General features: G+C 37.3%; 1 protein-coding gene across 1 annotated transcript; it reads right to left on the bottom strand.

The window, feature by feature from the left end:
• Positions 1-819: 819 nt before the first annotated feature.
• LOC122747841 (olfactory receptor 8B3-like) lies at positions 820-1788 on the bottom strand. The gene has a single exon (XM_043993659.1). The coding sequence runs from the start codon at positions 1780-1782 to the stop codon at positions 820-822; it is 963 nt and encodes a 320-aa protein (XP_043849594.1). The 5' UTR covers positions 1783-1788.
• Positions 1789-15012: the final 13224 nt, after the last annotated feature.

The following is a 15012-nucleotide window of genomic DNA, read 5'->3' as shown; positions in this document are numbered from 1 at the left end:
AATTGATATTTTTTTGTTAGTTCCTTTATCTGAAGTTTTGTTTTTGTCTGTTTTCTTTTATAACCTTGCTAATGTGGAAATGTTTTGCATGACTACTCATGTATAGCTTATATTTAATTGCTTGAGTTCTTGGGGAGGGGAGGGAGGAAGAGAATTTGGAACGCAAAGTTTTTTTTTTTAATTGATGTCAAAATTTGTATTTTATGTGTAATTTGGGAAAATACAATTCTAAATATTAAAAAACGTTTCCAAAAGTAGCCCTATTTACTAGGGTGGGGTTATGAGATGACCTGAAGAAGGGCCTTTCCTGGCCCTAGCCCCAGCAACAAGCCCTGTCCAATCCAGAGGTAGTGGTTGTTGTTCAGTCATTTTCAGTTTTGACCAACTCTTCACAACCACCTATGGGGTTTCCTTGGCAAATATACTGGAGTAGCTTGCCATTTCCTCCTCCATATCCAGAGGTACCCCATATCCAAATCACCTTCTGCCTAAATTAACACCTGCATAAGCTGTGTCCTTTTGTTCCTCCAAGGAGTCTCCCCCTGTGTAGGTGGGGCTCCTTTGCTGGGAAACTCAATAAACCCTCATTGCTTCCTAAATTTTTGTTTTTGTTTTTGTTTCTAGTTCTTGTTTGTTCTGGCATTGACAATTTTACCTACATAAAAGAGGAAATACTTCTTGCTTATAACATTTTGGGCACTATGGAATAGGAAGCAAAGAATTTGGGTAAAGATCACTTCCCAAGAATATGCCAATTGAGAGAGAAGGGGGGGAAGGAGAGGAAGAGAAAGATGAGCGATTGATTTGGGGCTCTTGAATTCAAATGTCATCTTGTAACTCTGCCCCTATTCTGGAAAACATTCTTCTTAAGGTTTTCCTAGAGGCAGCCTGAACTTCTTTATTCCTCAGACTATAAATGAGGGGATTTAGCATGGGCACCACATTTGTGTAAAACACTGAAGCTATTTTTCCCTGGTCCACAGACTCTGATGAAGAGGGTTGGAGATACATGAATGAACCTGACCCAAAGAAAAGAGCAACAGCAATTATGTGGGAGCTGCAGGTGCTGAAGGCTTTAGACCTACCTTCAGTGGAGCTGATGCTCAGGATACTGGACAGAATGAGAGCATAAGAGGTGAAGATGGTGATACTAGGCACTATGATGTTAGTGCCCACAACAAGGAAAACTACCAGCTCATTGACATGGGTGCTGGAACAGGACAGCTGGAAGAGTGGAACTATGTCACACATGTAATGGTTTATGATGTTGGCATCACAGAAGGACAATCTTAGCATGCATCCAGTGTGGGCCATGGCACCAGAAAACCCCATTACATATGCCCCACTCAATAGCCATGAGCAGAACTGATTGGACATAGTAACATTATACAGTAATGGATTACAGATGGCAACATAACGATCATAAGCCATTATTGTCAACACATAGCACTCAGAAATGACAAAAAAACAGAAGAAATAGAGCTGAGTCATACATCCTGAATAAGAGATGATGTTTTCCTTTGAGATAAAATTCATCAACATTTTAGGGGTAAAGGTAGAAGAGTAGCAGAGATCTATGAAGGACAAGTTGAAGAGGAAATAGTACATAGGAGTGTGAAGCTGAGAATTTATCCTGATTAAAATGATCAGTCCCAGGTTTCCCACTATAGTGATCACATAGGTCCCCATAAACAGGAGAAATAGAGGTACTTGGAGCTCTGGTTGATCTGTTAAGCCTGCAAGGATAAACTCAGTCACTGAAGAGGCATTTTCCAAAGCCATTCTCTTCTTGAGGGATCTATGAGGAAAGAAGTCATATTGGAAGCAAATCAGTCTCACCACACCCTTTTCCTCAGTTATGAAAATGGAGCTATGAAGGAGGTAGATTAATCTACATATTATGAGTTTGGGGAAAACATCTGTTCCTTAAACAAAGTAACTTCTAACACCAAGGAAATAGAACAGTGGTGTCTGTACTTTACTTTCCTCGCTATTGGCAACAACTGGATGAACAAGAATGATTCTATTTTAAATGGGATCCCCACCATCTTAGAGATTTCCTGCCAGTGCAGGGAATTCTGATAAGTCTAACCACAGAGAAATGCTTTTCCTATAGGAACAAACCTAGCAATTTCTATTATCTTAAGACTTGCACACTTCACTAATTATCATTCTGTTACAAAATGTCTCTGATTATCTACGTACTCTAAGCAGGCTTTAAAAGCTATAATAGCCTGTTCTTTACCCTCAAAAACTCAAACCAAGCCTAGCCCAACCAACCTTCTTTACCCCACAAATAAATTCATTTTCCTTTCAGTCTAGCTACTCATTTTTGACCCTTCACCTTAAAAAGTTCATATTGGCTATGAATCTGTCTGGAATTTTATAGACCCCAGGCTAGGAAACCCCCAAAACAATTTGGTGATAGTGATGGAATGGCTATAAAAGCAGCTGAATTCACCACAACCAAGGCAGGTAAAGAGTGAACAAAGTAAGATTTTACCCAACTAGCCTCCTATGGTGATTGGTTTATTTTCCTACTTCAAAGGGGAAGTAAGAATCATTTTCTCTTTAAATTTGTCTGCAAGAAGGCAAACTGAAACCAAGGTTGACTCCTGCTGGTATAAGACTCAATCTCCTTCTATCTCTTTTGATGATGCATCAGGAAACTCTTCATCTTATAAATCATTACCCAAGGTTGAGTCTAGCTGCCTGGCAACTCTACCTGCATCCTGAGTCTTTACCCAGATATAGGAGAGAACAAGAGCTAGGTGAGTAAACTTCATGCCTCAATGATAAAGATGCTTTTGTCTCCTCTGCCTGCTATCCAGATTGCAACTAAGGCTTACCCTAAACCTCAAGTCCTACAATATTTCTTTTTCCCTTCCAAAAACTAATCAGTATCTAACCCTCAGTGTCTTATTGTCTGAGTGTTTAAGTGTGAATGCATGTCCAGTAAATGATGATTAAAAGTTGCAAGATTAGACCAGAAGACTAATTCCCCAATTGTTTTTTCTCATTCCTAAAGAAAACCCTGTGGAAAGACTTTCCTTTGGCTGGAATTTGTCCTTAAGACAATCTACTTTAGTGTGATCTCTGGAAACAGAGACTTCAATTCAGTCTGGGGATAGACTGAATCATCAGAATTACCAAAATTCCCAGGACTTTGTTGACAATTTTTTAAAAATTATAATAATTTAAGTGGGCCACAAACATTACCTGAAATGTTTTCCTTTACAGCACTTGATTTATTTTTATTTGAATATCTATGACATGAGGCAATTTTCTTTCTTTTTCTCTGCTAAATACTTGCAATGCTCCCTGAAAAGAGAATATAGAACCTTATTAAAAGATTTTCCTGTCAAAGTCCATAGGAAGACAAAAGGGGGGAAAGGGGAGGAGAGAGAGAGAGAGAGAGGAAGAGAGGAGACAAAGTTATGTTATTCTTTGTTTTATGCAAAATATATGCTGTCTGCATTGCCCATTTGTGTTGTATGTCCTGGCAAATCCAATTTATCATTTCCCTTCATCTGATCAGTCAAGGAAAAAAGGAATGAAAAGAATGAGAATTTTTCTATCAAAAAGGATATAAAAGACAAATTTGTACCCTAAAAAGATGAAATCATTCCTAATCCAAGTAATCTCCCTGTGTTCTTAATTTTCTCCATGGTAGAAATGCCAAACGAGACAAATAAGAGAAAAGGAGATCCTTTCCTCATTTATGCAAGTAAACTAAACCAGAAATGTATGGTATTGGAAATGAGATTCACTTTGAGAATGAAGTAAAACCTATTTAAAATGGACTTCCAAATGATGATGGGACTGTAGTTTCAATATTATATGTGCTGATCTACATTAAAGGACTGGAGGGCATGGAATATGATATTCCAGAGGGCAAAGGAACTGGGACTACAATCAAAAATCACCTATCCAGCAAAACTGAACATAATGTTTCAGAAGAAAAAATGGGACTTCAATGAAAAAGAGGACTTTATAGGCATTTGTGATGAAAAGACCTGAACTGAATAGAAAATTTGACTTTCAAATACAAGACTCTAGAGAAGCATAAAAAGGTAAAGAGGAAAAAGAAATCATGAGGGATATAAAAAGATTAAACTGTTTATATTCCTACATGAAAAGATAATACTTCTAACTCATAAGAACTTTCTCAGTATTAGGGCAGCTAAAAGGAATACACTTAGACAGAGGACACGGGTCCAAACTGAATATGAAGGGATGATATCTGTAAAGCATTTATTTTTTTGTTTATCCTTATTTTTTGTGGGGCAGGCAGGATGGGGTGGCTTATGTCTAGGGCAAAATTTGGGCTCAGGGCCTCCTGGATCCAAGGCTGGTGCTTTGTCCACTGTGCCACCTAGCTGACCCATGATGGCATTTTAAAAATAAATTTAAGGAGTAAAAGGAATGCACTAGAAGAAAGGGAAAGGGAGAGGTAGATGGGGAAAAGTAGCTCACATAAAAGAAACAAGAAAAAGCTTGTGGAGGGGAGGGGAAGTGAGGAAGGAATAGGGGAGTGAGTGAACCTTACTATCATCAGAATTGGTACAAACAGGGAATAACATACATGTTCAATAGTAACATATTTTGCCCTGAAGGAAAGTAGGAGGGGAAGGAGATAAGGGGTGGGGGAGGGGGGAAGAAGGGAAGGAAGGGCAGATTGGGGGAGGGAGCAGTAAAAAACAAAACACTTTCAAGGAAGGTGAAGATGTTCTGCATAACTGCACATGAATGACTTATATTGAATTGCTTGATTTCATAGGGAGGGTTGAGGAGAGAGGGAGGAAGAAAATGTAGAACACAGAATTAGCTCAAAGATCTCAATCTCAGAGGGGGCTCAAGAAGGGAATAACATACACACCCAATTGGGAGGAGTAATCTATCTAACCCCACAGAAAAGTAGGAGGGGAAGAGAATAAGAAGGGAAGGGTGAAAGAAGGGAGGGCAGAGCAGGGGAGGGGGGCAGTCAGAAGCAAAACACTTTGAGGAGGAATAGGGTAAAAGAAGATAGAAAATAGAGTAAATATCATGGGAAGGGAATAGGATGGAGGGAAATAGTTATGATGATTGATTATTATGGCAAAATGTATGGTACCTACTTTGCTGGGCTATTGTGAAGAAAATTCTTTATCAAGTTTAAGGTACTATATAAAAGTTATGATGAACCAGATGCTATCAGAAAAAACATGAAAGACCTACATGAACTCAAGAAGAGTGAAATGTGCTATATACAAAATAACAGCAATAGTGTAAGATGATCTGCTGGGAAGGACATAGGTTATTTTCAGCAATACAATGATCCAATATAACTCTGAAGGGACTTATGAAAATTGCAATCCATCTACAGAGAAAGAACTGATGCTACCCGAAAACAAATTTAAACATAATTTTTTTGATAGTTTCTTAGTCTGAAGTTCTGTTTTAGTCTGTTTTCTCTCACAGCCTAGCTAATGTGGAGATGTTTTCCATGACTACTCATGTATAATTTATACTGAACTGCTTGAGTCCTTTGGGTTTGGGGGTGGGAAGGGAGGGAGGAAGAGAAGTTGAAACATAAAGTTTTTAAAAATTGATGTCAAAATTTGTTTTTACATGTAATTTGAAAAATAAAATTCTAAATGGGGAAAAAATTCTATGTGCTGAAATATATTAGTAGTTTTAAGGGTGCACCTCCTTCAGAGTGATGGGTGGAGACTTTCTGGAATTTGCATACAAAGACAAAACCCCTCTATAACTCTCTCTCTCCCATGGTAAGTGAAAGATTTGTTACTTTAATGTAAATTTCACTCTATTTAGTGATGGTTTCACTGGCAAGAATTTGCTCAGTCCTGAACAAAACTATAGTCAATTTAAAAGTTTTATGTCTAGGAATTCCAAATACAAAGGGGGAAAAGTGATTTTTTTTTTTGCATTTTCAAGTTTCAGTCTCCTCTGGTGCTTGTGAACAGCCTGACATAAGTATTACCATTTCTCCAGCTTGGAAAAAAGAGGCTTTCTATACTTTATTTCACAGATTCTGGTATTCTCATGGATGCAGAAAAGTAGCTGGAATTACTTAGCAAGTTTTTAAAACTGTAGCAATATGGAAGTTGAATTTACATTGGATTTGATACATTACTTGGGGAAATTATTATTCACACAATGGTTGATCTGTGCTGCTGAATAGTAAATGATAGTGCCAAACTTTGTAAGCTACAAGAGTTTAAAATGATGACTACTCTATACTGATCTCTGAATGCAGCTAGTATAGAATTTTAAAGTTGGAAGATGTTAAAGTTCAAATACTTTTCCATATAACTTATTAGGAAATTAATCAACTGAATTAGTATTAATTTGACAGTAATAAGTTTTATTTCATGTTTCATGTTTTAAATCCATGATATAGGATTATATATATATATATAATCCTATATCATGGATTAAACTATAATATATATAATAATAGTAGTATTGTGCTTATATTTCTTGCATTCTGATTTTGGAAAATAACTGCATATAAGTGCTTTTGATCTGTGAGATAATACCTAGAGTGAGATGCACATATCATAGAGTAGCTCCTTTGACCTGAATGCTGTGAAATTATAGCTTTGAGCTGTTATTCATTAGAGACTTTTTTTCTGAAATGCAGAGTGCTTTTATGGTTAAAGACTATCTCAAAAATTCAAATGGGTAAAGTCTAGTTTGTCAAATGGGTATAGTCTGGTATAGTTTATTGTCACCTGTCTCTTAAAGTATCCAAACCCTTTCAGAAGGTTAAGACCTAGGTGTCAAATTTAATACAAAATCTGGAAGTTCCGTTCCAGGTCCTCCATGTTCTGATTCCTTATAAAATTAGCAGTAACAAGGTCTCAGTCTATGGCTGGAAGTACATTGGGTACCACAAAGATGTTGTTCTTAGAATCCAGATCCATGCTTCTAAAGTGTGGGTATTTTTGCCCAACAGTTACTAGTGTTTCACACAATAGCTCCAGAAGATGTGGGGTGAAATATTGAGTTTTGCAAATTATTACAACTCTCCATTCTTGATCTGAAGTTTTGTTAAAGCTTCCTTCCTTTTAACTTCACAGATTTATTAGGTATGATATATTGATTGATTGATTCTTACTATTTAGTCTATAAAAGAATGTTTTGTAATGACAAATATGGTAATGTTTTACTAATCATACATGTATAACCCATATAATATAATAAAGATGTTTTTTAAAAATGTTTTGGATTTTGTATGATTGCTACCCATATTATTTTTGTTTCACAGTCGCCATATCTTCTTTGGAATAAACTTCCTATTTTTCTGTACAAACAACTACTCTATTGTATTGTAAACTTACATATTTTAATAGTTCAGATTTGATGATACTTTTAGGGAAATTTCAAATGGATAAAGTGTGGAGGGGGGTAGCATGGTCCCCCTGTGTACTGTGAGTTTGGGAAAAACCATCTGCTCCCCAGATAAAGATACTTTCAGAGATCAAGGAAACACAACTATGGGTCTTGTACATTTTTTCCCTCCCTGCTGGCAACAATTTGATGAACAATAATGATTTTAAAAGGAGCTTCCACCATCTTGGAGATTTCCTACTAATACAGGGAATTCTGACAAGGCTAATCCAGAGAAATGCATTTCCTACATAGGTATAAAAAAATCTGATGCCTTTAGTAGAAACTTCTGTGACCCTAAGGCTTATACACTTACCTAATTCCATTCTGCCACAGACGGAATGTGCACTCTAAGTGGATCAAAAAGGACATAAAGACAAATTCATACCCTAAAAAAGATGAAATAATTCCTAGCCCAAGTAATTGTCCTTAATGCACTAATAAATTTTTATTTTCATTTCAGTCTTTTTGACTTTCCCATAATCTTACAGATTTCACGTTGGGTAAGATACTTTCTGAGGTCTCATGAAATCCAAACTGAAAAAGTCCCATAGGAGAGCATTAGGAGCCTCTGAAAATGATCACCATAGCATCATGCAGAATCTGTTTTTATCATCTAAAAGATGTTAATGGATTTACTTTTATGTATCACTCTCCATGAGCTAAGCTATTACAGAAAACTCTTCCTGAGTTCCCCTGCAAAGTGACTGTTAAAAGCTACTTAGAATCCAAAGCAAAAGGAAATCAAGAAAATAAAAGTAGTTCTCCCATCCTCCACTCTACTCTTTGTGCAGAACCCTCAGGTGAGGATTACAATTACCTTTCACATTTCAGAGATAAAGAAGCAATATCTCAGAGAGGCTCTGCACATACCTATTGTTAAAAGGTAAAGAAACTGAAGCATGAGGGCTGAGAGTCCTATGTCCTATGAGATTCCCGTAGTACCGGGACTGACATTGTCTCTGCATGTACTCATTCCTTCTTACCTAGGCTGTACCAAAGAGTAACTGACAGAGATCAGGGATGTGATGTTTTATGAATCCTATGTTTTTCATAGTTGTCAAAATAGATAAGATTAAAGTAAAAATCAAATAAATGTGTTATATACTCATCTTTCTTCCTGGTCACTTTAGTGTTGGTCCGTATTGTTTTTGACTACCTGGATCCTGCAGGGGAAATACTTCTGATAAGGTGATCAGAAATTCTCCCACTGAGACACTGCTAGCTCTTCTTCATACTAAGGCAATCAGAGCTACTCTGGGAGTTGGTCTGAGTTATATCGGATCACAGTATACTTACTGTGGCTTTGTCAGTGTCAGGGGAGAAACAGTGCCTAGGGGTGTCAGTAGAGTCAACAAAGAATAGGAAACTGAAGGTTTTATTTGGGCATGAAAATCTCATGGACCCAATTGGAAACACAGACAGGATCCTGCAGGTCCTCTCCCTGGAATAGGATTCTTCAGGGAGAAGGAATTCCAAAGCTTATGTTTACACAATGTACCACAGAGCTTATATTTTTTCTTTGGGGATTCAATCTTCTACTAATACCTTAAATTCACACAGGGAATTGTTGACTCCCATACTCCTATATTTCCCCCATTTTCTTCAACATTGGTTCTGATTAAGAATTTCTATGTTTTGGTAAATTTTTTATGCATTCATCATTTTCATGACTTTTTCTACATAATTCAGAGAGCCTTTATGTGTATGCATGAGGATCACAAATTCCATCATCCCTTCTTGGTTTTACCATCTTCGCCTTGGCCCTTATTGGGGCATGATGTCAAGAAAAAGAAAAAGCGAGCATGGGACTACAGCTCAGTGAGAAATTCCTAGTTTATGGGGTCTTGGTTCACTGCATAGACCAGAAGAAATAACATGTAGCTATCTCACAGTTGTTGATCTGTTTACTACTTACTCTTCAAATCTTTCATAGTAAATAGTTTAAAATCGGGAATTATTTGTAATGTGTAAAAGTTGCAAAGAAAAAAATAATTTTTTTAAAGTCTACCATTGAACTGCACAGAATTAAGCTTTGATCTAATTACTTAACTCTGATAAAGCAAGGCACTCCCTATCTTGTATTAAGGCTTGTTGGCCTCCACTGAAGAAAAGAAAAAAAAGGAACTACTCTGTAACTCTACTCCTTATCTGATAAGTTTTTAAGGTATAGGCAGAAAGTTTTGTGTATGGACTGTAGCACATTCGACTGAATTGGAAACACCTAATTGGTAATTGATTGGTTTTGTTTCAAGTTTTGACATGCACTCTTGTCACCTTAAGTCCTTTTTGATTTTTTGCCCTGGTTTCTTTTAAACTATTTTAAAAATCTGTTCCATTCAGGCCCAAGGCTTCAACCACGTGGCAACTACAGCTGGTGCCTTTACATCTCCTCCCAACCTCTGGACCTAACATCTCCTCGAACTTGCCAGACCAGGCCTTCCCCACTTCCCCTCCCTCCCACCCACTGCTGTGATTTCTTCAACCCACTCAGCTTGAAAGCAGTTACAGAAGAAGAATCTTTGCCCTTTTCCTATACTATATATAGAGAAGTGGGGAAAGTTATGGGCTGAGGTACCTCGCAGTTTTCTGGGGTAAATCAAAGAACCTTCTCTTTGAGAAACTAACCAAAGGACAGACACCCCTAGAGAGGTAAGTGGCACTGGATCAGGACTGAGTTAGATCCAGGACCACCACCCTTCAGTCCAGTCTCCCCCACCCCTCGGGGAGATAAGATTAGGTGTGGTTGCTGCCTTTATGGTGTGAGGGTGAGAGATCCAGAGCTGCCCCTCACCCAACTTCCCCCAGCCACCACCAGTGGGGGATGGTCCTCCCCCAATAAGGGAACTTTCCACAGTTAGATGATCACCCCCATTAGTCCTCTATAAAAAGATTTCCCTGTCTCCTGCTTGAGGAGAAAGGTATCTCAGAGAGCCACACCTCTGTGCCATGCCTTCTCCCTGTTTGGAGCAAACTGCCTCAGTTTACCCAAATAACTCGAGGAGACCACCAAGTCAAGCAGAGACAGATTTATTACATCCTCATGAGGACGGGCAAAACCCAATTACACATTGAAGTCTTGCAAAGATATGCCCAATCCTCTAGGTTTTTATAGTAATCTTGAAAAGGACTGTCCCCACGTACACCTAGGGTGGATGAGCTCACAATCTAACATCCAATCCTGTCTCACCCAGGGTGCGTATGGAGACATGCATACGTGTTCCAGGGACAAGGGGGAAAAGGGGAGGGGGAACAAGGTCAAACCAAAGGAAAAGGAAACAGGGGAGTGAGAGTCAGATGTTTCACATCTCACAGTTCCCACTGACTCCCCTCTCCAGGCCCCTGTCTCTAAAGATAAGGATGACAGGGTTAAAATTTATCTTCGGCTATGTTGGGAAGAAAAGAATAATCCATTGTTGGGACCCCAGGGCCAAGGGGATTCTGCTCTGAGAAAAAGAGACAATGTACTTAACATCTGGTCTCAACTCAATGGCTGCATCCTGTGCCGAGTCCCGTCCTTTCTTCTTGAGTCCCGAGTATTGAATTGGTGGGCTAACTCCCTGACCCACTGACTGGGGTTCTGACACATGATAGATTGCAGACAAAACTAATATGTAGCTGACAAGTGGGGAGACTGAGCAGAAGTAAAAATACTGTTAATTGGCAATAAAACTTAAAGGAGACAGTGAGAATTTTGACAAGCAATAAACTTCTAAACAAACTATACTGGGGCAGGGCTGGGTACCTTCCAGACCCCATGGTCAGAGTTTAATTTGACTCAAATCCATAATCATATCATACATCCCCATAAGAAGTCCAAGGATTTCTCTCTTGATTTCATAGCACCTAAATAAACTATTATTTTATTCTAATTGGATTTGTGTGCAAGAGGGTGTAATTCTTTAAAGAGGAATTCCTAAGAACCCCTATCCCAAAACCCCATCTTTTTCCCCATAACATAATGTAAATCCACATAAATCAGCTTTCCTATATGTCACAAACAAAATTCTGCAAGAAGAGAGAAAAAAGTACACCATTTAAAATAATTCTAGACAGTATAAAATACTTCAGGGTACACCTGCCAAAATAAACCCAGGAACTATATGAATGAAATTATAAAAAACTTTTTATACAAATAAAATCAGATTTAAATAGTTGGAGAAATATTCATTGTTCATGGGTAGACAGAGCCAATATAATAAAAATGACAATTTTAACCAAACTAATTTATATATTCAATGCCATCCCAATTAAAATTATCCAAAAAATATATGCTAAATTCGAAAAAATAATAACAAAATTCATTTGGAAAAACAAAAAGTCAAGCATATCAAAGTAAATAATGAAAAAAAAACTGTGAAGGAAGGAGGTTCAGCAGTACCAGATCTTAAACTATATTATAAAGCAGTAATTATCAAGATTATTGATACTAGCTAAGAAATAGAAAGGTAGATCAATGGAATAGTGTATGTGGTGTGACATGAGACCCTAAGAAACTTAGAGATCTTAAATTTTAGCAGAAGTGAAAAACAATCCTTAAACTTTAGATACTGAAACCAAAGATTCCAAAAATGAAAAATAATCCCTGTTTCACTCCTCAGAAATGTGATGTTAACAAGACACATAGGACAGACAGAGTTCATGCAGACCATGGGAATTTAGAGACACTTAGGGACATCTATGATATAAACACCAATAAGAATATCAAGGTCTCCAAGGAGCATAGATGATATTTGAGTTCCATACTTGCATGTCAGTGAGATATGTATATCACTTGACCCCCAAATACTCCCTCCCAATGGCAGTTATTGCAATCTCATTACTCTTGGAATGTAGCCTTCTTTGTCTGCAACTGTATAAAAGGTCAACTCTCCTTCCATTCAGAGAGACAGTCTTCATCATGACTCTCTCCTGGCCATGTATTCCTCTTTCCTAATAAACCTCTATTTTATAAGATTTACTGTGAGCCTGCTAATTCTTTGGGTGAGCCAGTGCCCCAAACCAGCTCCCATGTCAGAATAGACATACAATTTACAGCAATAAATAAGCATAATAACCTTACATTTGACAAGTGTAAAGACTTAAGATTTGGGGATAGGAATTCATTATTTGGTAACAATTATTGAGAAAACTGGAAAGCAGTATGGCAGAAACTGAGCATAGACAAATATCTTATACCATTTACCAAAATAAGGTCAAAATAGATATATGACCTAGATATAAAGAGAGACTTAAAAAGAAAATTAGAAGAACATGGAACATATTACTTATCAGACATGTGTAACGATTGGAATGACGCCACCTGCTGGATACTTACTATAGAAGAGTTCTGCCCATGAAGCGAAGGTCTTTGAGGGCAAGACCAGGAGTCTTTTCTTTGGCGGGGAGGAAGTGACGCAGACTAGTGGGAGGAGGAAGGAAGAGACTGGTGCTGACTCTGGGGCTCTTTCCTCTGGACTCTGGTGGAGAAGGGAGCTAGAAATGTGCTCTCCCTTTAATAGATAGGAATCTAGGCCTTTCTCTCTCTCTTTACCAAATTCTTATTCTCCTTAATAAATGCTTAAAAGTCTAACTCTTGCTAAAGTTTATAATTTATTGGCGACCACTCATTAGATATTTTAGACAGTTTAGCTAGAATTTTAACCCTTAACAGATGGCTGACCACGAAGAGGAAAGCTAACCCTCAGTCTTCTTCTGATCTTCTGGTTGGGTAAGAAATTTCCCCTCCCTCTCCCTTTAACTGCTAAGTACTGGTGTACTGGCTGTGTTTTCCTTTAAATTTTTTCGAATGGACCTTTTAAACTCCCTAATTACCCTATTTTTGATTTTAGTCTGTTTAACCAGACAAATGGGAGATAAGATCATGTTAATGCTTTGTTTTTGTGGATTTTCTATTTTTCTTTTTATTTTTGTTAAAAGAGCCAGCAACTTACTCACACAAGGAAATATCTCTCCCTCTCCCAACCATGCTTTTTCAGAGAAACCTGAAGAGATTCCCGCAGCTTTTCCCAGTTCTAACAGTAATTGTTGCTTTAATTTTGCATGCCTGGAGGCAATGACCCACCCTCTAGAAGCTTTTAATCCTTAGCACCTGGAGGCAAAGTGGGGGAAGAGGAATCCAGGCCTGAGTTCAAAATCAAGTCTGATTCAAATTGCTCTGGTCCCTCCCCTCCTCTCCAGACCCCACCCTCTACTCCTCCTATGGCCAAGCCCATTGCTTCCCCTGCCTGGGAAGTCCAGAGATCTGATGCGCATGCTCAACTTTTTCTACCTGCAGTTGCAGCTTCAGGCTCAGCCCTTCCCCGGCCTGGCTGTGCTTTTGAGACAATCTTAGAAAACTCTTTAAATTCCAGATATGCTCGTTTTGTTCATAATTTTGCTAACCTGCTTTTGTCTTTAATTAGTAATCTTATAAAGCATTTGTATGGTGAAAAGCCCGACAGACAATATAGAGGGGTTAAAGAAGAAAAACTTAAGCTGAATAAGAATGACAATCAACATAGTTCAAGACTCTGCTTCTTTTGCCATGGAAGGGTATATATTTTACAGAAATGTAGAAGTAAGCAGCAAGGTATTGATATGAGTATTGGGGATTTTAGATATCAGAATCAAGAGTGTTCTGAATTCACTCAGATTATTAATGTCAGTTCAGAGGTTACATAGGATTTCTATGCTATTACATATACATTTTGGAATTAATGGTATAGGTTTATTTTCATAGAGATTTTAATGCTTTTGAGATTGTGTCTTATACTTAGTTTCTAAAACAAGGAGAATATTTGTAAAAGCTTTTTATAGTCATGTGATCAAGTTTATATTTTATAATACTCTTATTAATTAATTAAGTTCATATTCATTTAGATTTCCTTAGTTTGAATTTCATTGTCTTTTATTATTCCATGTGTATTTTTTTCTATTTATTCATCTCTCTAATTTTGAAACATGGTTTTGATTTCATAATACAATGTTAATTCTAGGAGTATTGTGCTTCCATATTCTGAGTTGTTTGTTTTTGTTATTTTTTTTCTCTCAACTGATTATTTGATCAAACTCTTTAAAGCATTTCCCTGGCAAATTGGTTGCCATGGCAAGTGTAAAGAAGTATTATTTTTAATAAGCATATTCCAAAAAAAAAAAAAGAGGGGAACATTTGCAAAAGTTTTCTTTTTTTAAAAAAAGTTTTCTTTGAGATTCTGTTGTGCTTTAACTTGTATTTAAATATGTTCTGATTTTTCACAAAAGTAATTGTATACTAAGTACAAAAAAGGGGTATTATTTGAAATTGTTGCATAATTATATATTGTGTTCTGAGTCAAGATGTATTCACATTTTTTGCAATCATTTATTATCCTCAATTTTTAAATCCATATGAGATTTTAAATTATGGGAATTTATCATTTAAAACATTAATTGCCGTTATTCTGAGTTATCAGATGCCAGTTGGCCAAGATGCCATCCAATCACAAGAGGAATACATGCAAGAGCAGACACTGAACTGTCACATGAGGGGAGACATGCGTGAAGTCAAGGTATGGCCGAGGGAACGGCTTTTGACAAATGTTGAGGTTGGATTCTCTTGGTTTCATATTTTATTTTAATTTTCCCCACAATATTGTA

Source organism: Dromiciops gliroides, chromosome 3 (genome assembly GCF_019393635.1).
Source record: "Dromiciops gliroides isolate mDroGli1 chromosome 3, mDroGli1.pri, whole genome shotgun sequence".
Classification (NCBI taxonomy): domain Eukaryota; kingdom Metazoa; phylum Chordata; class Mammalia; order Microbiotheria; family Microbiotheriidae; genus Dromiciops; species Dromiciops gliroides.
The sequence above is the reverse complement of the archived record's forward strand: the minus strand, read 5'-3'. Positions and strand labels throughout refer to the sequence as shown.

What these genes read in the sequence shown, in the direction of transcription:
- LOC122747841 (XM_043993659.1), bottom strand. Translation starts at nt 1,782, where the DNA reads ATGGCTTTGGAAAATGCCTCTTCAGTGACTGAGTTTATCCTTGCAGGC.